Below are 24,652 nucleotides of genomic sequence, written 5' to 3'. Positions count from 1 at the left end.
TCAACCACAAGACAAAAATAAATTATTAAAATCCTGTTTCCCCAAAACCTTAAACCTGCTGTTGATCATAAGGAAAACTCCCTTCTATGTGGCAAACACCACAGTGGGTATGAACAATGTTGGGAGGGGCAAAGCTAAGCTCAAACTGAATTGCAAAATGTAGCTGCTTCTCTTCTGTCTTTCTTCAAAACGGTCGATACATGCCAAGTAAACAAATGGGTGCTGTGAAGGACTAGCTTATTATTATAACTGCTTAACAGCAGCAGAACATTGATTTTGCTCAACAAAAGATCTAAAATCTTTTGGCTCCTAGCACTAGCTTAGATCAACATAATAAATAAATCACAGCACACAAAATTGTTAAAAAAATAAATGTTGACAGAATAATCAGATGTAGCCTATACAAATATGCATAGTAGGTAAATAATAAATATGAACAATTTAAAAACACAACCAATGATCAGCCTGCTAATCAAGTAATTTTCTTATCAATATGTCATGTAATTATTCATTTGTACATGAATGTAAAAGGTCAAGACATCAGTTTTATTAAAATATTTTTGTGCCTTGGGTAACATTGTTTTCTCAGTAACAATCCACTAGAGACAGAGATGGGCAAATTATTTGTATATTTGTACAGTACACTAAATGTGTTTGTTTTTCTTCACTTGACACATAAGCTCCTCATCCCAAATTTTTAAGCTTCATTATTTCAAAATGTAAATTATTTTGAAGGCTCTTTCAAACAACCAGCATGTTTTTATACTTAAAATATGAAACAACAGTAAAAATGCATCTGCATGATATACACTTGCTAAAAAAAATGCTTAGTAATTTGCCCATCCCTTACCCACAACCATTCAATATTATATTTCTTCTGTATAGCAAAGTAAAAAAAAAAAAAAAAGAAAAAATGTTGCCATTGTCATGTGTCCATGATTTCTCTGGATGGAGATTGCTCAGGATTAATTCCTTGTGTATTGTGAATTGTTTGATTGTGTGATATTGAATTTTGCAGTTCTAAAGCGATTGTGTTTTGTGGGAACTCCTTAACTTGTTTTTTGTATTCAAAAAAAGTGCACACCTTTGTGGCTATTGCAATGATATTCTTGCCAATAAATATTGTTGAAACTCTGCTATCCTGAAATAAAACCATGTTCACAACTCTAATAAAAATTGTAACAATATTAATGGTGACAAGACTTAGAACTGGGTATAGCATCATCTTCTGTGGAGCAATATGCTCTCCTTGCATGCTTATTTCACTCAAAGAGACACAAGGTAGGATCAACAGTAAGATGTAGCAATAAAAAAACATAAGTCCTTCGGCCCATATAGGGAGACCAGTCTTTTGTGGCTCCCATAAATTAGCTTGAATATCCAAAATATCAAGTAAATCAAGAGCAACCCAAAAGAGACGTCCTCTTAGATCTTCTTTTTTCCTGAATGTTCTCACATACTCCATGCTATCCAATGATACAAGTACAAGATATAGTCCTGGCACAGAGATGGATAAAAGCAATGTCAGCGCCTTCCTAGCCACAGTATCAATATTTTTCTTATCAGCCTTGTAGTTTTGAAATATAAAATACAACTTAATTTCCAAAACAAATATATATAGAAACCATAAAATCATTGCATATCCTCTCTTGGCCGTCTTAACTTCTGCTCCAACCCACACAGCCACATAACGTAGAACAATTAGGAAGCAGATGTCTCCAACCATCACAATGATGCATACTCCAATCTTTCTTGGACCCTGATTTTGCTCCACAAGATAGGCATCCATGAAGGCCATACTTGTCATGATCACAATAGTTGTAAGACACACGTGACGTTTGTCTGGAGGTGGAAGAACCATTTTTTTCCACTTTATTGCAGGTTTTCATGAAGTATATACAACTATCATGTATTAGGACTGATTGTCAACTCTCGTATGGCTATAGATAGTGGGTGGTTTTGATGACAAATGTTCATTCATTGTAAAATGCTTTCTGTTCCAGCAATGCCATGTTTTATATGATATGTGCAATTACATATATTTCTTTGTAATTCCATATGTTGTTTTTTTCCGATTTAGACGTTTTAGGTTTTGTTTTTTTTAAATAGTTTTCTCAGGTGAGTAAGGGATTGAAGGATTTATTGAACAAGCTGTAGGTATTATTTCATAATATTATATTGCTAAATATCGTAAGGTTCAAATGTAAGGTCTGATTTGAGTGGATCAACAGATCCGTGTTTTTTAGGCCATGGTACTCCAGATATTCATAAAAGTCTACAATTCATTTATCCAGATTCTCCTTTTTTGTGTAAGTTGTCCTCTCTGGAAAAAAAAAAACAATAAATATTATACATAAATAACATTTCATAAATGCGTCTATATATATATTTTCAAACATAAAATGTATTTATTTAAAGTGATTGTAAAGGCTTTTTTTTTTACGAAAAAAAAAAACAAATGTTATACTTACCTGCTCTGTGCAATGGTATTGCACAGAGCATTCCCTCACCTCCTCTTCTGGAGTCTGTCGGTGTTCTCCACCCCTTCTTCTTACAATTGCCCCTTCAGTAAGACAGTTGCTGAGGGAGCATCCATGTGTGTGTGCTCCTGAGCAGGACTGTGTGCGTTTATGGACACACACAGCGCAGTTCGGCCACACACCCTGCTCCCTCCTCACAGGGCATTGACAGCAGCAGGAGCCTATGAATCAGTGAGGGAAGTAAGTGTTTAGGGATGGAGAGGCAGAACAGGGAGTGGAGCGTTTATTTCCTTAACCACTTAAGGACCGAGCCGCTTTCTGAGATTTGGTGTTTACAAGTTAAAAAAAAAAATTTGATAGAAAATTACTTAGAACCCCCAAACATTATATATCTTTTTTTCTAACACCCTATAAAATATAATGGTGGTCGTTATATAAATAAAATGACAATACTTTTTGTCACACCGTATTTGTGCAGCAGTCTTACAACTAAAAAGTTAGCCCTATTTTTTTATATTGTGAAAGATGATGTTACACCGAGTAAATTGATACCCAATATCTCATGCTTCAAAGTTGGCGACAAATTTTTACCCTTGAAAATCTCCATAGGCGATGTTTACAGAGGAGGTCTAGGGATAGATTTATTACTCTCGCTCTAACGATTGCGGCGATACCTCACATGTGTGGTTCGAACATCGCTTTCCTATGTGGGCGCTACTCAAGTATGCGTTTGCTTCTGCACGAGAGCTCGGCGTGACGGGGCGCGTTAAAATTTTTTTTTTTTTTTTTAAGAAGGGTGAAAAAAAAAAGTTTAAACGTGCCCTGTCCCGCCGAGCTCATGTGCAGAAGCAAACACATACGTGAGTAGTGCCCACATATGTAATCGGTGTTCAAACTACACATGTGAGGTATCGCCTTGATTGGTAGAGCAAGAGCAATAATTCTAGCCCTAGACCTCCTCTGTAACTCAAAACATGCAACCTGTAGAATTTTTTAAACATTGCCTATGGAGATTTTTAAGGGTAAAAATTTGTTGCCATTCAACGAGCGGGCGCAATTTTGAAGCGTGACATGTTGGTGACATGTTGGCTATCAATTTACTCGGCGTAACATTATCTTTCACAATATAAAAACTGTTTACTGTTGTCTTATTTTTTAATTAAAAAAAGTGTATTTTTTTCAAAAAAAGTGCACTTAGCGTGGCTACAACAAAATTGCCGCCAATGGGATTTTCAATAGTAACTGAAAATAACCCAAAAAATGGCGACAGCGCTGAAAAACGCAGCATTGTCAACAGTGAAAGCCCAAAGAGGCTAAACAGTGTCCAAACTCCTCTTTGAAAAAGACCCCAGCAGTAAAAAGAAGCACAGGCCAGACGTTGCTGGCCAGACGGACAATGCTCCTGACAGCAATAATGTAATGCAGCAGAGGGAAAAGAAGCAGGGAAGGGAGGATAGGAGGACCCCCGAACCCCAGGAATGCCCAGCCGTACCAACCCACCAAAGCGGGAGGGACTGTACTTACCCGTCCAAGCGAGGATTCACTAAAGCATTCCTGACAGGCCTACAACCGCAATGGAGGTAGCTGTCGGCCCAGTCCACTATGAGTGAGACAACACCACAGCCCAGTCATGTGTGGACCTCGGAGCAAAGCTCACCGGCCACCCCAGGAGTCATGGGGTATGTCGTGGCAGACCCAGCCTCTTTTGCAAAGGTGTGCTCACGCTCGCTGGCCGGACTGAGTAGACTACAAGGATCTATATATCCAGCCTGTCTCTCAGCCAACAGTTGATAGAAGATTCTTTCAAGAAAAAATAAAATAAAATAACATTTTTCCTCAGAGCGCTGGGCCCAAAGGGAGCCATACGTCCTTCTCCTTTGATAGGCAGAACGAAACTGAGGCTGCATAATGCAGGGAGGAGGGTTATGTCTGGAGGGACCGCCCCCTGGGCGGGGCTGTTCAACTCTGTTAAAGTAACATGTATTTAATTATCTAACATGTTTCTGCCTAGTCCTTACCTGTACATAACCCACTTGTCAAGATTTAAGGAGCTGTGTCCGTCCATGGACGATAAGAGAAAAAGCATTTCCGCTTCATAGCCTGTTTCCTACTGCGCATGCGCGAGTCACACTGCGCTTTCTGAATGGTCCCGCTGTCTTCTGGGACCTGTGTGTCTCCCAGAAGGCAACAGGGGGGAAGGAGGAGGGGCTGTAAATGACATAGGTTGCTGCAGTGCCCTCACATGGAAGTGGCACATGTGGCATCAGAGGGGGAGGGGGGAGGAAGCAGATAAGCAGAGCTTCCACTTTTGGGTGGAACTCCGCTTTAATAAACAGTAATGATTGGACATTTCTTCCATTGAAAATGTGTTAAAAACCTAAGACCAGGGACAAACCAGCAAAGCATGTCCGATGCACCATCACGCCAATTCCAGCATAGTTACATAGTTACATAGTTAGTCAGGTTGAAAAAAGACACAAGTCCATCCAGTTCAACCACAAAAAACAAAATAAAAAAACACAGTAAAATCCTATACACCCAACTTCATACCCACAGTTGATCCGGAGGAAGGCAAAAAACCCCAGCGGAGCATGATCCAATTTGCTACAGCAGGGGAAAAAATTCCTTCCTGATCCCCCGAGAGGCAATCGGATTTACCCTGGATCAACTTTACCTACAAATCTTAGTACTCAGTTATATTCTGTACATTTAGGAAAGAATCCAGACCTTTCTTAAAGCAATCTACTGATCTGGCCAGAACCACCTCTGGAGGGAGTCTGTTCCACATTTTCACAGCTCTTACTGTGAAAAAACCTTTCCGTATTTGGAGGTGAAATCTCTTTTCCTCTAGACGTAAAGAGTGCCCCCTTGTCCTCAGTGATGACCGTAAAGTGAATAACTCAACACCAAGTTCACTGTATGGACCTCTTATATATTTGTACATGTTGATCATATCCCCCCTTATTCTCCTCTTCTCAAGAGTGAATAAATCTAGTTCCTCTAATCTTTCCTCATAGCTGAGCTCCTCCATGCCTCTTATCAATTTGGTTGCTCTTCTCTGCACTTTCTCCAGTTCTCCTATATCCTTTTTGAGAACTGGTGCCCAAAACTGAACTGCATATTCCAGATGAGGTCTTACTAATGATTTGTACAGGGGCAAAATTATATCTCTGTCTCTGGAGTCCATACCTCTCTTAATACAAGAAAGGACTTTGCTCGCTTTGGAAACCGCAGCTTGGCATTGCATGCCATTATTGAGCTTATGATCAACTAAAACCCCCAGATCTTTCTCCACTACAGACCCCCCCAGTTGTACTCCCCCTAGTATGTATGATGCATGCATATTCTTAGCCCCCAAGTGCATAACTTTACATTTATCTACATTAAACCTCATCTGCCACTTAGTCGCCCAATCAGACAGAGCAAGAAACTAAAACAGTAAATGCTACAGTTTGTAACTAGCTTTTAAGGTAAGATGCACATCGATGGGCTTTGCACAGAGCAAACAAAATGTATTTCCAAGCACACGTACCAGCTAGTTGGCTAAAAAACATAACATAAAAACAAATAACACTGTTTAACAATTTGTATTAAAACAGGTGTAAGTTGCATAGCATTTGCAAACATACAGTATGTGGAAGCCACACTGCCATAACAAGGCCCCTTGGCACAGTTTGGTCCCAACTCTAGCCTATGAAATCATCCATGTTGGAGCATACTGTATATCTCTCTAATCCTCAAGTCATCTCTTCACTAATTTACTAACTGACATATCAGTATAGATGTCACATCACTTCCTCAAACTTAATCTGTCAAAAACTGAGCACATAATATTACTTCTCCCCTGATCCCATTTCCTCAATTTAACCATTTATTTACCACTAATAGCAGAACTATCAGTCCATCCACACATGCCAGATGCTAGGTGTAATCCTAGATTCTGACCTCTCCTTCAGACCCCACATACAATCACAAGCTAATACTTGCCTGAAGTAAATATGAATTAACCATGATCAGAGGGGCGTGGCCGGATGCAGGAGGGAGTGAGAGCGCTGGTGTGAGTGTGTGTGTGAGGCTCCACTCCACCCCCCCCATCAGCTAAAATCATGCCGATTCTAGTATATCCAAACTGGGACCCTGATCTCGCCTGAGCCCAGTATACGTGTCCCAGCCGCGGTAACTACCTTTGATAAAAGGATAAGCCAGTGCTGCTATATTGCCGACCGCTGCAATCCCCTGCTGATCCCCACTGCCACGCTCGTATCATCTGTGGACGCAGCTGGGGGATCCCACTGTGTCCACCTGCCTGGTGCCGGCTTGGCCGGTTGGAACGAGGACGGATCTTAGCAGGGGACCAAAGTCTATTCAGAGCACGGAGCCGCCCGAAGTCACGGAGCAGCTTGAGATCCGGCGAGAACTCACTGCCATACGAGAGTGTGTCCTCTCGTTACTCTGTTGGCTTACAGCAGGAGTGGGAGCTGGTGAGGGATGCTAGAGGTGTTCATAGCCCATTGTGAAGGAGACTCGACTAAAATTCACTGTTGGAGGTCAGTAAAAGGCAACATCTATCCCTCCTCGCTCCCTCATTGCCTATACTCTTTCCAGCACTGACAGAGTTCCACTACTTATGGCACTATTGTATTTGGGGTTAAAAGTAATGGAAAAATAAAGAGAGCCTGTATGAACTGCATAAATTGGTGAGCAGGTGAAGTTTGTCCCCAGTGAAGATCAGCGGAGAGGGCAGCAGTGGATGCAACAGCACCAGGAATAACCTCAGAGCAGTGAAGTGAAGTGCTCTATTTCAGTTTCTTTGACCCTTTGCTCTCATTTGGGGTGGTTTTTGTCCTGAGACTGGTGGTACTCTTTATGTGCTGATCTTTAAACCCCCAAAACACCACTTCAGAGCCACGGTTGAGACCCGCATATAACTGACCTGCTAAAGTATACCAGTGGGGTACGCTGTGACCTGCTGCAAATTGCTACGCTTTGCTGTTTTTTTTTTTTTTCCTTTTTTTGGGGAAACTTTATTCCACTGACAATACTATGTTCACCATGACCAAAAGGCGTGGGCCCGATGACCAGGCACTACCAGAAGGCGCCCCCACTACAAGGTCCGCTAAGGAAAAAGAGAAAGAAAGAGGAAATCTGGCGGCAGCAGCCAAGCTGGAGAGGTTCGCCCATTCTGCCCATAGTACACTCCATTCACCCATCAAGGGGGGTCTGTCGCCGCCAGTAACGCAGACCAAAGGCTCATCAGTGTCATCAGCCGATAGAAAGAGCCAGGGGCCGACAGCTCTTAAACCAACCAATCCAACCAACTTAAGTGGCACCAAAACCATGAGTACTAAAGGGACTGGGGGGGCAATGCCTGGAACTGTATCATTACCGGCTACATCAGAGTCGTTTGAACCTGCCACTGCAGTCGATCTTGACCTAGTAGAATAGCCTACATTAAAAAAAAGATGTTTTTTTGTGCTGTTAATGCTTGCAAAGAATTCATCATTGGCTTTGATAATAAATTAAAGAGCCTGAAAGATTAATTAATCTCAATGCACCAAGATATGAGTAAAACTGTTGAAAGGGTTACCACCAGGGCTCAAGTCCTGCGGGAACGCGTGGGAATGGAGTTCCTGCACTTTTTTCACAGCAGGAACGCAGTTCCCTTTGCAGGACCTGAGCAGCCGAGCCGCCCGAGCCAATCCTTCACTATGCAGCGATACCCAGCTCGAGTCACTGTCAGGGGCAGGCAAACCTTAGTAATCCTTCATGTTACTGGCCGCTTCCTGTATATGGATTCATCGGGTAATGTGCGGGTATTCTGTCACTTCCTCGATGCCGCAATGTCTCCTGGGAGCTTTTGTCATTGTTCCCAGGAGACATTGCGGAGGTCTGCCACGAGTTATCGTGGGATTTAGAAAGAACTTGGTTAAAGTTGTGGTTTAGTAATTATGCATATGAGCTTATCATTTTTGGTGGGGGGAGTGGATCTTGGGTGGGAGTTCCCACACTTTTCCCCCAGGACTTGACCCCTGGTTACCACTCTGGAAGAGAGAATAAGCACTGCTGAGGATACATTATATCCGCTTGAGAATGTACTTAGGGGGCTACAGGAGAAAACGAGCATCCAAGCGGCTAAATTAGACGAGATCGAAAATAGACTTCGCATGAATAATGTGAGAGTGATTGGTCTCCCAGAACGGAGTGAGGGCCCTAATACTATAACATTTATGGAGAGATGGCTCAGGGAAATTTTTGGGCCTGCTACCTTTTCACCCTTTTTCTCAATCGAGAGAGCTCATAGGGTCCCTTTTAAACCCCCACCGGCGGGCAGGCGCCATAGACCACTACTCATGAAACTCTTTTACTATGGCGACAAGGTGTCCCTGCTCCAAATAGCCAGGGAGATGGGGGACATTATGTATAAGGGTGTTAGAGTTTCATTATACCCTGACTTTTCTCCAGACCTTCAAAGGCATAGAGCTGAATTCACGCCAATCAAGCACACGCTACACCAGCATAAAGTAGAATATGCTCTACTGTATCCAGCCCGCTTACGAGTTACAGCGCTGGGTAGGACTATTTTTTTCAATGCACCGGCGGAAGCCGCACAATGGTTGGAAGATAATCGCAAGGATTTGTAGAACAATGCCATCAAACTATTCTTTTTTTTGTTTTTTTCTATAAATTTTTATTTTTTTGGGCCATTTGGTGCTAACATGTTGACAATGCCACTGGTGTAACTTTTTTTTGCTTTGCTCCCTCTTTCCCTTTCTCCCCTCTTCTCTCCTTTAAAGAATGCAAGGGTAATTTTTTTTAATATATATATATATATATATATATACTTACTTTTTTACATATATAAATACTAGGGGTGCAACGGATCACCGTTGATCCGTGATCCGAACGGGTCACCCCCTTCGGATCGGCACGCTATGCGATCCGCGGATTGCCTCCTCGGGCATAGCATTAGGAAAGGCCGCGGCTTCGGCCTAGCTTTGGAGCCGCGGCCATCTTGGTACACCCGGCGGTGGCCCTCCTCTCTGTTTACACCCACAGAGGAGGAGGAGCCCGCACTTGAGGGAAACACGCCGCTGTCTGAGGTCTGCACTACTGTGGGGGTTACTGTCTGAGGTCTGCACTACTGTGGGGGTTACTGTCTGAGGTCTGCACTACTGTGGGGGTTACTGTCTGAGGTCTGCACTACTGGGGGGGGTTACTGTCTGAGGTCTGCACTACTGGGGGGGGGTTACTGTCTGAGGTCTGCACTACTGTGGGGGTTACTGTCTGAGGTCTGCACTACTGGGGGGTTACCGTCTGAGGTCTGCACTACTGTGGGGTGTCTGTACTGAGGGGGGGTGTCTGTACTGAGGGGGGAGATGACACCATTTTTATTCATTTTTTTGCACCGAGTGACGCCACTGCAGTGGGGGGAATGTGGATATTACAGTGGGGGGGGGGAGATGTGGATATTACAGTGGGGGAGATGTGGATATTACAGTGGGGGGGGGTAGATGTGGATATTACAGTGGGGGAGATTGTTTTTTTCTGCTGATCCGAAAAATGATCCGATCCGTGACTCCTGATCCGATGAACGATCCGAACCGTGAGTTTTTTTGATCCGTTGCACCCCTAATAAATACACATATTGTACCCCCTCCTCCTCTATGTCGGGGGGGGGGGGATAGAACGTGAAGAATATGCACGCTCACAAAGTTATTGAATCAAAATTTTTTTTTCCCTTTTGAGATCTATCACATTCTTTGTTCGTTTTTTCTTTTGTTGTCGCTTATCTATGTCAATAATGTCACTGAATTTTTTTTTTCTTCTCCTTTCCCTTTTTCTCCCCTCCCCCCATTTTGGGGGGGTGGAGAGGATGGGGAGGGAAGAACTTATATGTTAATAATATAACAAGATTAAGGTTTTGGGCTTTTCTACTTTTTTTTTAGAATAGTTGCAGCATATACACTCCAATAATGTCACTGAATTGTTTTTGAGTGGGCTCATATTTTTATTGTACACTTGAATATTTGATGTAATTTTCATGTCGGGGGTTTATTTTTTCCCCCACCTTTTTCTTTTGTTTGCGGTAGGACATTGGACATTTAAACCTTGCTTAAGGGGGTGGGGAGTGGGGGGTGACAGCCTCACCCCTCGTTTGAGTGAGTGAGGTTGTTGAGTGTAAGAATGGGATGGTGGGTATGGTTTGGGGAATTTGGAGAGGCCACAGGTGGAGCCCCAATGGGCGGAGGGGGGGAATGGGGGGGTTGGGAGGGCGGACAGGGGAGGGCGGACATTTTGGCAGGAGGGAGCTTTGGGGGAGGGTTTGGGTGGGCAGTTATCTCAATTACTACAAGGTGCGGGAGGGGAGGATAGAGAGGTCGAGTTCGGTTGGAGAAAATGTTTAGAAGGGAGAGAGAGAGGCTATCCTAGGCTCTTACTTATTTTTGTCCCGTCTTATGTTATGGAGGATTAGATCAGGGAACGTACGAGGGTTAGGGGATCCTATTAAAAGAGCATTGGTTCTGTCATCAATGGAGGGGAGGGGGCCGGGGATACTCTGTCTACAGGAGAAAAACCTAATTAGAGATACAATGGCCCAGATGGGCTCTTGGAAATTTCCATTTCGTTACCACTCTGTACACTCCTCATATTCGAGGGGGGGGAGCATGATGGTGGGGAGAGGGGTGTCGTTCACCTGTGAGGAGAGCTGGATCGACGAACAGGGACGGTACATATTCTTGTCCTGTTCTATTGAGAACAGACCCTATGTACTAGCCAATATCTATATTCCCCCCCTTTAATTTTGCTGTTTTACAGAAACTAGTGGAATTTATGCTGGACATAACGGGTATTCCCCTGATAGCAGTGGGCGACTATAATGAAGTCTTGATAGATTTCCCTCGATACCTGGACCAAGTACAGAACGAGGGGGCCGTTTGGCCCAGTTTTTGGAAGAGACAGGGCTAAGGGATGTCTGGTGTACTCGTCACCCCCGGACTCTGCAATATTCCTGTTATTCTAGCTCCCATGCAACTATCCAGAATTGACATGGCTTTGGCTAATGACCAAGCATTGGGCATGGTGAAGGAGATAGAGTATAGCCCAAGAGGGGTTTTAGACCACTCATCGTTAGAATTAGTAATCAGAAAGGGGGACAGAGCCCCTCCAAGAGAATGGAAAATTAGCCCATACTGGCTTGAGCTGCTAGGTGAACCAAGGGAATTGTTGAATAGCTTGCAAGAATATGTCCAAATTAATACAGGCTCGGCGGAGGCTGGAGTGGTCTGGGACTCTCTGAAGGCCTATTTAAGGGGCTTGCTGATCCAGAGGGTGGCAAGAGTACAAAGGGAATCCAGGGTGAGAGAGGAAGACCTCAGAAGTGAAGTGACGCTAGCCGAACAACAATACATTGAGGATCCGTCTTTGAGTAAGCAAAGGGAATGGTTGGATAAACAGCAGGTCTATGATGAGTAAGGCAGAGAATCACCAAATCTTTCAGAAACAAAGACATTTTGGTGAAAGGGAGAAAGTGGGATGACTGTTGTCTCTATTGGTTCGGGCTAACACCCCCTCTTCCATAGCGGCAATTAGGGTTTCAACAGGTGAAATTTCCATTGATGGAAGGGAGATAAGACATACGTTCTATGACTTTTATAAATCCCTATATAAATCCAGGAGAGGAAATGAAAGCATGGAAGCTTTCTTCCAGGGAATAACAATCCCAACTTTGTCTAAAGAGGACAAAAAAAACTTGGAATCCCCTGTAACATTAGAGGAAATTCAGCTTGCAGTGGCGGGGATGTCTATCCATAAAACACCCGGTCCAGACGGGCTCCCAGTAGAGATATACAAACGATTTGGCGAAATATTGTTACCAGAACTGCTGAAGACATTGAAATGGGATTTTTCTGAAGGGCATCTTCCTCCTTCCATGGAGGAAGCAAATATTATAGTAATTCATAAAGAGGGAAAAGACCAACTTGACCCCTCCTCCTACCAGCAAATTTCATTGCTTTGTACGGATGTAAAAATTCTCGCTAAAGTCTTGGCAACTCGCTTAAATGGATGTATTGAGAGCCTTATCCATCCTGACCAGTCAGGTTTCATTCCAAATAGGTCAACAAGCACCAACATTAGAAGGGTCTTTTTAAACATACAGATTCCAACTGATAATGAGGGCCCTAGAGCACTATTGGCCCTTGATGCTGCTAAGGCATTTGATAGCCTTGAGTGGCCGTACCTGTGGAAGGTTCTAGAGAGCTTTGGGTTTGGCCCATCCTTTATTAGGTGGGTCAAACTTCTGTATAACGAGCCACAAGCAAAAATTAAAATAAATGGTGAAGTTACAGACCTATTTAAGCTGGAAAGGGGAACGAGGCAGGGTTGCCCCCTTTCCCCCCTCCTGTTTGCGCTCACCATGGAACCTTTAGCTATTAAAGCTCGGCTCAAGGAAGATATACAGGGGTTCAGTAGGGGTTTGGAGGAAGACAGGATATTGTTATTTGTGGACGATGTCCTGTTCCTCATAGGGGACGTTGATAGCGCGTTGGCTTTAGTGGTTCAAATGGTCAGCGAGTTTTGGCAATTCTCGGGGCTGGCCATCAACTGGGATAAGTCGGCCGAAATGTCCCAGCTGAAAATTGTCACAAAACTCAAATACTTGGGGGTTTGGATTACTCATTTCAAGGAGTATTAGTAATAACATAGTTCCATTACTATTAAAACTGAAACAAAAAAAGGACACCTGGAACCGCCTCCCTCTCTCTGTAGCTGTGCGATGTAATTTAATAAAGATGATCTGGCTACCCCAGATTTTATAAGTACTCCACAACTCCCCGATTTGGGTAAGCCAAATATGGTTTAAAAGAATGGAAACTTTTTTCAGAGACTTAATGTGGAAAGGAGGTCAGGCCAGAATCAGTTTACAGACTATGCAACTCCCAGCAAATATATTTCCTGGCGTCCCAGTTACAATATCTAGCGGGCTGGTGCACTCAAAATCTAGATAATGTCAGTAGTAGATTAATGCTATTAGGGGCCCCACATAAAATATTGGTAGAAGCCCTTGAGGCAAACTCATTCATCTATAAATGCCCGACCATAAAGCTAATTGGTAAAGTATGGCAGACAACGAAGGCCCTGCTGGGATACACTGGGGTAACTGAGTTTGCCCCCCTCTGGAATAACAAGAACCTAATAGAAGTAAGGGATATAGAGAAGTCTAAAGAATGGGAGAGGCAGGGAATTACACGGCTACTCCATCTTTATGAGGGTAATCTCATGAAAACGTTCTCAGATTTGAGACACGAATTTAACATATCCAACAAGACGTTCTATAAATACTTACAGATCAGACATGCCATCCAAATTCAGTTTAGGTCACAAGAGATTGTTAGGATCCATATCCCTGCTCTTCTCAAAACAATTAAAAACAAATGGTTCGAAAGGCTCAATCTCAGAGATGTATGGTAAATTGGGGGCTAGAGCCATAAATCAAATTGGTACTTCCAAGAGTCGAGATAGATGGGAAAGAGATCTAGGGATAGTGACTTCGGAGCAATGGAGTAAGATTCTACCAAGAGGGGCTCTGGTGTCAATTGCCCCGGCACAGAGACTGTCCCACCTATTTCTATTGCACGGCGTCTACTACACTCCAAAAAAAAAAATCAAATTAGGGTGGAAACAGAGCGATGAATGCCCTAGATGTAAGGCAGCAGGGGACCTTATCCACATGGTCTGGAGGTGTCCTAAGCTCTATATATATTGGATAGAGGTAATAGACAGGGTCCACAAAATTTTCAAGACCTCACTAGAACCAGAGGCTAAAACCTGCCTTCTATGTTACATGGAGTATCACAGAGTTCCACCAGGAGCCCTGGAAGGTATGTTAAGGTGCCTATTTCAAGCACGTAAGTTAATAGCTCAGAGATGGCAAGCGCATGCCCCTCCATCTGTAAAAAACTGGGTTGAAACCATCAATGCAATGATCTGGAGCGAGAGGGTGGCCTTTATTAAGCAAGGCAACTATAAAAGATTTGAAAGAATCTGGGGGCCCTGGTTGGGGGATATGGGATACCCCCTATAGAGGTTACAACTCTTTGGGGCCTGGATCCCCACCCCCCCAGAATTGAACTAGCAACCTACAATAATAAAGGGCACTAGAGCTCCTACCCCTAACCCCCTTGTTTTATTTTCCTTTTGCTTTTTCCTCCCCTTCTTAATATTTTCTATGCTTTTTTTCCTCTCAGGCGGCTCCTGAGAGCTTGACCCCCTAACGCTGGGTTTGGATACGCTGATTTCCTCCTCTCTCCGTCTATATTCTAATCTCTTCTCTCTCTACGTAATGCACCAACAGGTGCCCAGACGAATGTATTTGCTCCTATTCGGGGAAACTCAAATAGATGTATAACTGCGCACAGGGTGGGTTGGTAAGGGAGGGTCGGTTGGGACAAGTTTACGGTTTGTACTTAAATATCTGAAATGTTTATTTTATACCTTTTGTAAGAATACTTGTCTTGACATCACAAAATAATAGAGAATTAAGAGAAAAATATGCAATAATCAAAACTAATATAAACTATACAACTATTGCATATGTGTATTAAATTGTCTATCTCTATAATTAGCTAGTCTATATGTAGGTAGATTCAGGTAGGGGCGCGCTAATTTGCGGCGGCGTAGCCTAGCGTGTTTAAACTACGCCGCCTTAAGTAAGAGAGGCAAGTACATGATTCACAAAGTACTTGCCTCCTTACTTAGGGCGGCGTAGTGTAAATGCGGCGGGCGTAAGGGCGCCTAATTCAAATGGGTTGGGGGGGGGCGTGTTTAATGGTAATGAGGCTTGACCTCACGTTTTTGACATTTTTTTGTCACTGCGCATGCGCCGAGCGACTACATTTCCCAGTGTGCATTGCGGTTATGTACGCCGCACGGGCCTATTGATTTTGACGTGGACGTAAACGACGTAAATCCCGATTCGCGGACGACTTACGCAAACGACGTTAAAATTTTGAAGCTTGCGGTGGGAACGGCGGCCATACTTTAACATTGTTATTTCACCTAATAGGTGGAATAACTTTAGGCCTGTAAAGGCCTTACGGAAACGGCGTAAATCGACTGCGGCGGCCGGGCGTACGTTCGTGAATCGGCGTAGAAACTCATTTTCATATTCTACACCGGCCGCAATGGAAGCGGCCATCCGAAAAATTGCAATCTAAGATAGGACGGCGCAAGCCGTCGTATCTTAGATATGTTTAAGCGTATCCCTGTTTGAGCATACGCTTAAACATAGGTCGGCATAGATTCTGAGTTAGGTCGACTTATCTACTGATAAGTCGGCCTAACTCTACCTGAATCTACCTATAAGACTCTAATAAGCACAATGATATAAAGTTAGCTATGAAAACAAACGCATCAATTTAGTAAAACAATATCTTCTATTTATTTCCCAAGAAAATAGGAATATGCTAACATCACACGCTAAACAGCAGAATATCGAAAATACTTATCACAATCCTCCAGACATAGTCTGGGCTCTGGATGGCAAAAAAAGGGCCTGTGCCCCATGGCTCAGGCCAAAGCCAGGATCCAAAGGGCAAAAGACTATTCCTCTTGTGTATGCCCTTTTTACACAAACATTCACACCCACTCATAACCACCCTCACTTGCCTTCTGTCCAATGAGATATTGCCAAGCGGTAGTACTTTTAATATATTATATTGGCCTCTAGGGGCAGCATTGTCCATGCATCATATGACCATGGGTCATCTTAGCTAGCCCTTATTCTCTTTGAAGCTTGCGTGCAGAGTGGTAATCACTGATTTTCATCGTATCATCCTAGCCAGAGAGGAGCCAGGCCCCTTGCTATGCAGATTCTGATATGCTACAAAGCTTTGAATGTAACTTGTAACTTTTCGCATTCCCTTTTGGTTTTTCCCTCTTTCCTTTTCTATCCTCCCTTCTCACCAGGCCTATTTTCATTGCTGTTTATATTCAGCATACACCGTTCCTTCACACTTTCCTCTTTCTCTTTGCGTCCCTTCCCATTTAATTTCCTCCGTTTGCCCAGCCACTCCCTCACTCTTTTCATTCCCATCTCACCACCTCCCAGTGTTCTATTTGTAACCTTCCCAATTGGTAACTCCTTTACTAAATCTATCAAACCAAATTATAATTTTACATTAATCTTAGAAATTTATGTCTGGGTTGGCAATTTTTGGCATGCCAGGTAATCAACTATTCTATAGGCATGTCCTTTGCTTGTATACATACCAGGGCTCAAGTCCTGCGGGAACGCGTGGGAACGGAGTTCCTGCACTTTTTTCACAGCAGGAACTCAGTTCCCTTTGCAGGACTAGAGCAGTCGAGCCGCCCGAGCCAATCCTTCACTAAGCGGTGATGCCCAGCTCGAGTCACTGTCAGGGGCAGGCGAACCTTAGTAATCCTTTATGTTACTGGCCGCTTCCTGTATATGGATTCATCGGGTAGTGTGCGGGTATTCCGTAACTTCCTCGATGCCGCAATGTCTCCTGGGAGCTATTGTCATTGTTCCCAGGAGACATTGTGGAGGTCTGCCGCAAGTTATCGCGGGATTTAGAAAGATTTAGAAAAAAAAACCATGCAGTTTAGTAATTATGCATATGAGCCTATCATTTTTTTTTTTTTGGTGGGGGAGAGGATCTTGGGTGGGAGTTCCCACACTTTTTTCCCCAGGACATGACCCCTGATACATACATATACATTGCAATAAACCCTAATAAAATACTGTATTTTAACTTTTCCACTGTAGGCCACCAACTCCTTCCATGTGATCCCTCTCCCCCCTGCCTACCACCTTGTTGGGCATCGCCCTAGATCAGGTGACCCCTTGTAGAGTCACACTTGATTACCCAGCACATGGGACACCCACGCTGGAGCCACCTGGAATGGAACGTTCTCCGGGGAACCAGCTGGACCTCCTTAGTCGTGACCATGAAGCCTCACCTGGACTGTCTTCGTATTCCTCTACTTGGTAATGATTGATTTTAATTAATCTTTTCTATACTATTTATATATTGCATTCCACTTTTTCCTCCCTACCCCTCCCCTTTTTTATTTTCCTATGAAAAGTGCCTCTACATAGATAGGGCCTAGGGCAGGGTGGGTGACCAAGTGATATGAATACGTAATACCATTAAATAATCTCTTGTAACTTCCTTTTCAGTTACAACAAAAAAACTCTGAAGAAGACCATTATGTCTGCCCTAGATATGAGGGAACGTCTGCTGGGTGTCCGCGATGCGGGGGGGTCCGCAGCCTTGGTGCTGCTGGACCTCTCTGCGGCGTTTGACACCATTGACCATTCTATCCTTCTCTCTAGAATGCAATCCTTATTTGGCTGTGAGGAGGCAGTGTTAAATTGGATTAGATCCTTCCTGTCCGAAAGAACACACTCCATAAAAATGGAGTCGTACCGCTCAAATACCCAGTCATTGACCTGCGGGGTACCTCAGGGCTCTGCCCTTTCTCCCTTATTCTTTAACTGCTACATGCGCCCACTTGCCGACCTCATTACCAGCTATGGTCTAGGCTGCCAGATCTATGCGGATGACACACAGACCTTGGCAGACCTTGCAAGTGGACCTAATATGCCTGAGCAGCTGAATAAGGGATTATCTAACATCCAACAATGAATGGACTCAAACAGGCTAGGCCTTAACGCCGACAAAACTGAGCTTTTGCTGATCGGCCCACAGGCCAACTCTACCTTTTTACCTGCCTGGCCATCCTCGTTTGGCCCTGTCCCAACTCCAGCTAAGCAGGTAAAAAATCTGGGTATAATTTTTGATGCTGAACTAAGCTTCGTACCTCACGCAAAATATTGCATAAAATCAGCCAACTATCATCTGCAATTATTACGGAAAATTAAGAATCTCTTCACTCAGCACAACCGTATGCTCTTAGTTCATGGACTTATCCACTCTAGGTTAGATTGTTCTAATGTTTTCTTTCTAGGGCTCCCACAGAAGTGGATAAAACGATTGCAGATTACACAGAATCATGCTGCAAGACTAGTCACAAACTGCCCAAGGCGGAATCACATCTCCCCGGTGCTTAAGAATCTACACTGGCTCCCGATAGCAAAATCCCAGGCTGCGGTCCATGGTCAGGGAGTAGGGATAGGCTTTTTGTGCCCTGACACCCCCCCCTTCTTTTTATATTTCTGTTTATTTCTTGTCTGTTCCCCTCTTTTACTTAGATGTCCTAGTTTCTTCTTTTTGCTCTTGGGAACTGGATACCCCCAGCTTGTTGGTAAGCGCTTAGACGCGAGTTTCACAACTCGCATTCGGCGCTCTATAAGTATTTATTCCAATCCAATCCAATCCAATTATGGTCGAAACGCATTAGGATTTTTTATACATGCGATGTTCACTGTATCCAGCTGTATAATAATCTGTTGTATGCTGTAAACTATATGAAAACACATTGCTATGTCCTTTGTCTATACCGCTACTCATGTCCTATTTATACTCCCCATTTCTTTTGGTGTATGTGACACTCCCCTAATAAACCCTTTTACATTTTTACATATTGCATCCAACCCTTTATTTGAGCTGCCTAAAAACCCCATTGGGGGGAAAAATTCTCTGTCGTGAATGTAACTTGTTACCTTACATCTGCCTGTATGAAGCGAAATTCCAGAACTATGATTTTAAACCATGTTGCCTTCCAACATGGTTTAAGCGCTTTAACAATTTGCCCCTTCTTAACTAGTGACACCACAAAGATACTAATTCAATCCCTGGTTATCTCCTCGACTACTGCAACTTTTCTCTTGCTAGCCTACCTTTACATGGGCTATCCCCTCTTCAGTGTATCATGAATGCTACCGCTTCACTCAGCCATCTTAGTAGCTGATCTGCGGCTGCTGTCAATCCCTCCGCTGGCTTCTGCTGTTCCAATGTATAAAATTTTAATAAACACTAACCGTATACAAAGCCATCCACAATTCTGCTCCCAGCTACTGTACATTACCAATCACATCTCAAAATATCATAGTTACATAGTTAGTCAGGTTGAAAAAAGACACAAGTCTATCCAGTTCAACCATAAAAAATTATAATAATAACAATAATAATATCATACAAGACCATATACCCAATTCTATACCCACAGTTAATCCAGAAGAAGGCGAAAAACCCCAGCAGAGCACGATCCAATATTCTACAGCAGGAGAAAAAATTCCTTCCTGATCCCCCAAGAGGCAATTGGATATTCCCTGAATCAACTTTACCTATAAATGTTACTACCTAGTTATATTATGTACATTTAGGAAAGTATCCAGGCCTTTCTTAAAGCAATCTACTGAGCTGGCCAGAACAACCTCTGCAGGCAGTCTATTCCACATGTCCACAGCTCTTACTGTGAAGAAAACTTTTTGTATTTGGAGGTGAAATCTCTTTTCCTCTAGACGTAAAGAGTGCCCCTTGTCTTTTGTGTTGACCGTAAAGTGAAAAACTCAACACCAAGTTCACTATATGCACCCCTTATATATTTGTCCATGTTGATCATATCCCCCCTTAATCTCCTCTTCTCAAGAGTGAATAAATTCAGTTCCGCTAATCTTTCCTCATAGCTGAGCTCCTCCATGCTTCTAATCAGTTTGGTTGCCCTTCCCTGCACTTTCCTCAGTTCCCCAATATCCTTTTTGAGAACTGGTGCCCAAAACTGAACTGCACCAGATGAGGTCTTACTAAAGATTTGTACAGGGACAAAATGATATCTCTCTCTCTGGAGTCCATACCTCTCTTAATACAAGAAAGGACTTTGCTCACTTTGGAAACCGCAGCTTGGCATTGCATGCCATTATTGAGCTTATGATCTACCAAAACCCCCAGATCCTTCTCCACTATGGATTCCCCCAGATGTACTCCCCCTAGTATGTATGACGCATGCATATTCTTAGTCTCCAAGTGCATAACTTTACATTTATCAACATTAAACCGCTGTCGTCACCCAAGAAGCTTCTGACGTTCCCCCAGTGGACGAGAGCCTGAGAGTTTTGTGTACCGGCCGGCACATTAGATTCTAGGCAAATCTTAACCCCCCTGACGGTAAACCCGAGCGCGACTCGGGTCTGGTTTTTTATGTTACTATCGGTTAGTCTGAGTCGCGCTCGGGATGAATGTGCAGAGAGCGCAGCGGTGTTCCTTACCTTGTCCAGGCGATCCAGCGATGATCTATCATTGCTGTGATCGCCGCCGAGACACACACCGCGCCGTCCATCGCTCATCTGACTTCCTGGTTCCGTTCCCATGCACCGCAATGGTGCATGGGAACGGAACTGGGAGGGAAATTCAAATGTTGCACCAACACAAACACATAAAAAGGTGGTGATACAATGTAATCTGAGAGGATTACACTGTATCACTTTGAAAACTGACACAGTGCCCTTTCATTGCCCCTTGCCATTGTCATTGCTGACATATAAAACCTTATAAACCATATAAAAAATGGCATCAAAAAAGCGCTGTCCTCCAAATGCGCTTTTGGACCAGCTGAGCGACAGCGATAGCGGCAGCGACACGGAGTTGCTCGCAGATCAGAGCGACAGTGAATCATATGGAGATTTATCATCTGGATCTGACACTGACACTGATATAGAAAGTGACGCCGCAGATGATCCCGCACCTGACCTGAGTGATGTGCGCACTTGGTGCCCTATAGACAGTGATGCGGACCAGACAGCGCCCCCGAGGTTCCGATTTACTGGATCTCCTGGGATGAAGGTAAATGTGGAGGCCGACAACCCTATGGCGTATTTGAAACTCTTTTTATCTGAGGAGGTCATTTTACAAATTGTGACGGAGACCAATCGCTACCACGATCAGCAATCTGCTACGCTGCGTGGCAGATTTTCCAGGTCCAGAAAATGGGAACCGGTCACCGAGGAGGACATTTGGAATTTTTTGGGACTCATCATCCTTCAGGGGGTGGTGGGCAAACCGCTCCAGAAGTGGTACTGGACCACCAATAAGATGCTGGCCACTCCGTTTTTTGGCACTGTGATGTCCGAGTATCGCTTTTCACTAATAATGAAAAACCTGCACTTCGCCAACAACGAAGAATTTGACGAGGCCACACATCCTGCGCCAAAGCTGAAAAAAATCTGGGAGGTGTGCCAGATGATTGTTGCCAACTTTCAGCGGACCTATGTGCCAGAAAGGGACGTAAGTGTGGACGAAAGTCTGATGGCCTACAAGGGACGCCTGAGTTGGATCCAATATATTGCGTCCAAAAGAGCGCGCTTTGGGATAAAATTTTACATGCTATGTGAATCATCCACCGGCTATATATGGAATTCGGTAATTTACACCGGGAAAGGTACCAAATTCAATCCCAGGTACAGCCGCTATGGGATGGCCACGTCTTCTGTCCTGTCACTGCTGGACCCATTGCTGAACCAGGGATACTGCGTGACAACAGACAATTTTTACACGTCACCAGAACTTTATGAGGTTTTGCTCCTCAATAAAACGGACGGGTATGGTACCGTGAGGCCAAACCGGCGTGACATGCCATCTACGTTTGGCAAGAAAAAAATAAAAAAAGGAGAGATGGTTGCCTTTCAAAAGGGCAAAATGATGGCAATGCGCTGGCGAGACAAAAAGGACGTGTGTCTCATGAGCACCGTGCACAGCACCTCCACTGCCATGGTCCGCACAAAATACGGAAACGAAGTGCTGAAACCACAAGTCGTGATCGACTATAACCACACAATGGGAGGTGTCGACCGAGCCGATCAGGCGATGACTTTTTACCCGGCGATGCGAAAACAACAAAAGAAGTACTATAAAAAGATTTTTAGGCATCTCCTTGAACAATGTCTTTGGAACGCCTATATCCTTTACAAAAAAAACACGAACATACCTCTTGTTCATTCGGACTTTATTTGGAAGTTGGCTGAGCAGATCTTTATCAATCACCCGACGGCATCAGTGTCTGCTAACAGACACGGACGACGCTCTGTTGACGTTGGGAATCCAGAGCGCCTGACAGGTCGTCATTTTTTGGAACCTGTACCGCCAACCGCACGAAAGTTAGCGCCTACCAGGATGTGCGTCGTTTGCTGCGCCAAGAGGGATGAAAATGGGAAAAAAGTCCGAAAAGAATCAAGGTACTATTGCCCAGATTGCAATGTCGGACTTTGTCTATTTCCTTGCTTCAAAGTGTTTCACACTATGGATGTGTATTGAATTTCTTTCTTTGACTAATTTCTTTATTTTTCATTGCTTTGTTAAATAAAATTATATTATTGATTAATTATAATTCATGTGTTTTGTGTTTCAAATTTATCACATCTGGAATGTCTACTAGAGTCTTGTTTTGGTCAGGTTTAAGTAAGTAATTACTAAGAATTGCAGGCCTATAATACATATCACCAAATTTCCATGAAAAAAAATGTACCGCTTTTGGTACGTAATTCCAGACAGAATCATACCGCCAGGGAGGTTAAACTGCATAATTGTAAGTGCAATTTTAACTTTTTAAAGCGGGGGTTCACCCTAAAAACTAATTTTTAACATTAGAGCCAGCATACTAAGGACATTTACTTTCAGGAGGTCTTTTTTTTTCTCTCCGTACATACCTTGATATTCTGATTTTGTCCAGGGCTTCCGCGTTCTGATGACTCTGGGACTGGGCGTTCCTATCCCTGCCTCAGGGTTCCGAAGACTGCGGGACTGGGCGTTCCTATCCTTCAGTTCGATGATTGACGGCTTGTGAAACGCGCATCACCAGATTTCCGTAAATAGCCGAGCTGCGAGTCGGCACTATACGGCGCCTGCGCCCGCCGTGTAGAGCTGACTGTGCAGGCGCCGTATAGTGCCGACTCGCAGCTCTGCTATTTCCCGACATCTGGTGACGCGCGTTGTGCGACAGGTCACCTGTTTCACAAGCCGTCAATCATCGAACCGAAGGATAGGAACGCCCAGTCCCGCAGTCATCGGAACCCAGAAGCCCTGGACAAAAAACAGAATATAAAGGTATGTACGGAGAAAAAAAAAATTACCTGCCGAAAGTAAATGTCCTTAGTATGCTGGCTCTGCTAGATGTAATGTTAACATTTTTTTTTTTTGGGTGAACCCCCGCTTTAAATACATTTTTTACACATTTAACGCACATGTGGAGCTTTCACTGTTTCTTACATGGTGGACAATGTTACTGCTAAAATTTTCTTGAGGAACAAGATCCAACAGGACCGTATATCCGAAACTGGGAGATTGGGACCTATTATATGCTGTTTCTGATCCCCTGTAATAAGGGATCATGGGAATTTGGTAAGAGGCCAATTTATAAGTTTGGTGGAGGAGATATCACGTTTTCCTTTGGACACATTTACAACCAATCTGTAATGTGGCACAGATGCACGGGTGTTTGACACACTATCTGCTGTTTAACAGACGTTTTGCTGTTAATATTTTGGACTATTAACTCATTTATAGCCAAAGTTCATATTCAGGCAATGTCTTTTTCATCTAGTGTCTCTTATATTATTAATATTTTTAATCTTTTTTGTTTTCACTTGTAAATTACTATCACAATCACTGGTGTGGGATTTTGAGGTGGCTGCATGCTGCACCCTAGTGGCCATCAGAGGTCGCTCCTAACATAGACGCCTTTTCATTTTTAGCACTGTAGATCACCCACTTGCACACGCCTGTGTCTAGCAAGCAGGGTGTTTGAGGTAGCGCGATTTATATTTTTCTTATTCTTATTAAACCTCATCTAACACATAGTCGCTCAATTAGACAGAGCATTGAGGTCGGCTTGTAAATTGGCGACATCCTGTAAGGACGTTATTCCACTGCATAGCTTGGTGTCATCTGCAAAGACAGAAATTTAAATTTTGATCTCAAACCCAATATCATTTATAAAGATATTAAAAAGTAAGTGTCCTAGCACTGAACCTTGGGGTACACCACTGATAACCTTAGACCAGTGGTTCTCAATCCTTCTAGTGCCGTGACCCCTTGATAAAATTTTCCAAGTTGTGGGGACCCCTAACAGTAAAATTATTTTCATAGCGTGGGTTGTCAGCACCCAAGGCAAGACAAGTGATTTTTACCCCACACCTCTCTCTAGCCTTCTTTCTCCCCTTTTTTCTTTGTTCCTCCCCCTCTTTTCCTCTCCCT

At 43.6% G+C, this 24,652-nt stretch overlaps 1 protein-coding gene across 2 annotated transcripts in view; it reads right to left on the bottom strand.

The window, feature by feature from the left end:
• Positions 1-360: 360 nt before the first annotated feature.
• TMEM121 (transmembrane protein 121) overlaps positions 361-24,652 on the bottom strand; it is a 68,844-nt gene continuing 44,552 nt past the window's right edge. The window contains exons 1-2 of one of the 2 annotated variants that reach the window (XM_040332092.1): positions 6,665-6,866; positions 361-2,323 (exon numbers count right to left, since the gene is read on the bottom strand). In XM_040332092.1, coding sequence (XP_040188026.1) covers positions 926-1,861 — 936 coding nt within the window. In that variant the 5' untranslated portion in view covers positions 1,862-2,323; positions 6,665-6,866 and the 3' untranslated portion in view covers positions 361-925. Of the gene's footprint in view, positions 2,324-6,664; positions 6,867-24,652 lie in introns of those variants that run through there. The other variant, XM_040332091.1, reaches the window with a different exon arrangement.

Source organism: Rana temporaria, chromosome 13 (assembly GCF_905171775.1).
Source record: "Rana temporaria chromosome 13, aRanTem1.1, whole genome shotgun sequence".
Lineage (NCBI taxonomy): Eukaryota > Metazoa > Chordata > Amphibia > Anura > Ranidae > Rana > Rana temporaria.
Note: the sequence above shows the minus strand (reverse complement) of the source record. Positions and strands in the feature narration are given on the sequence as shown.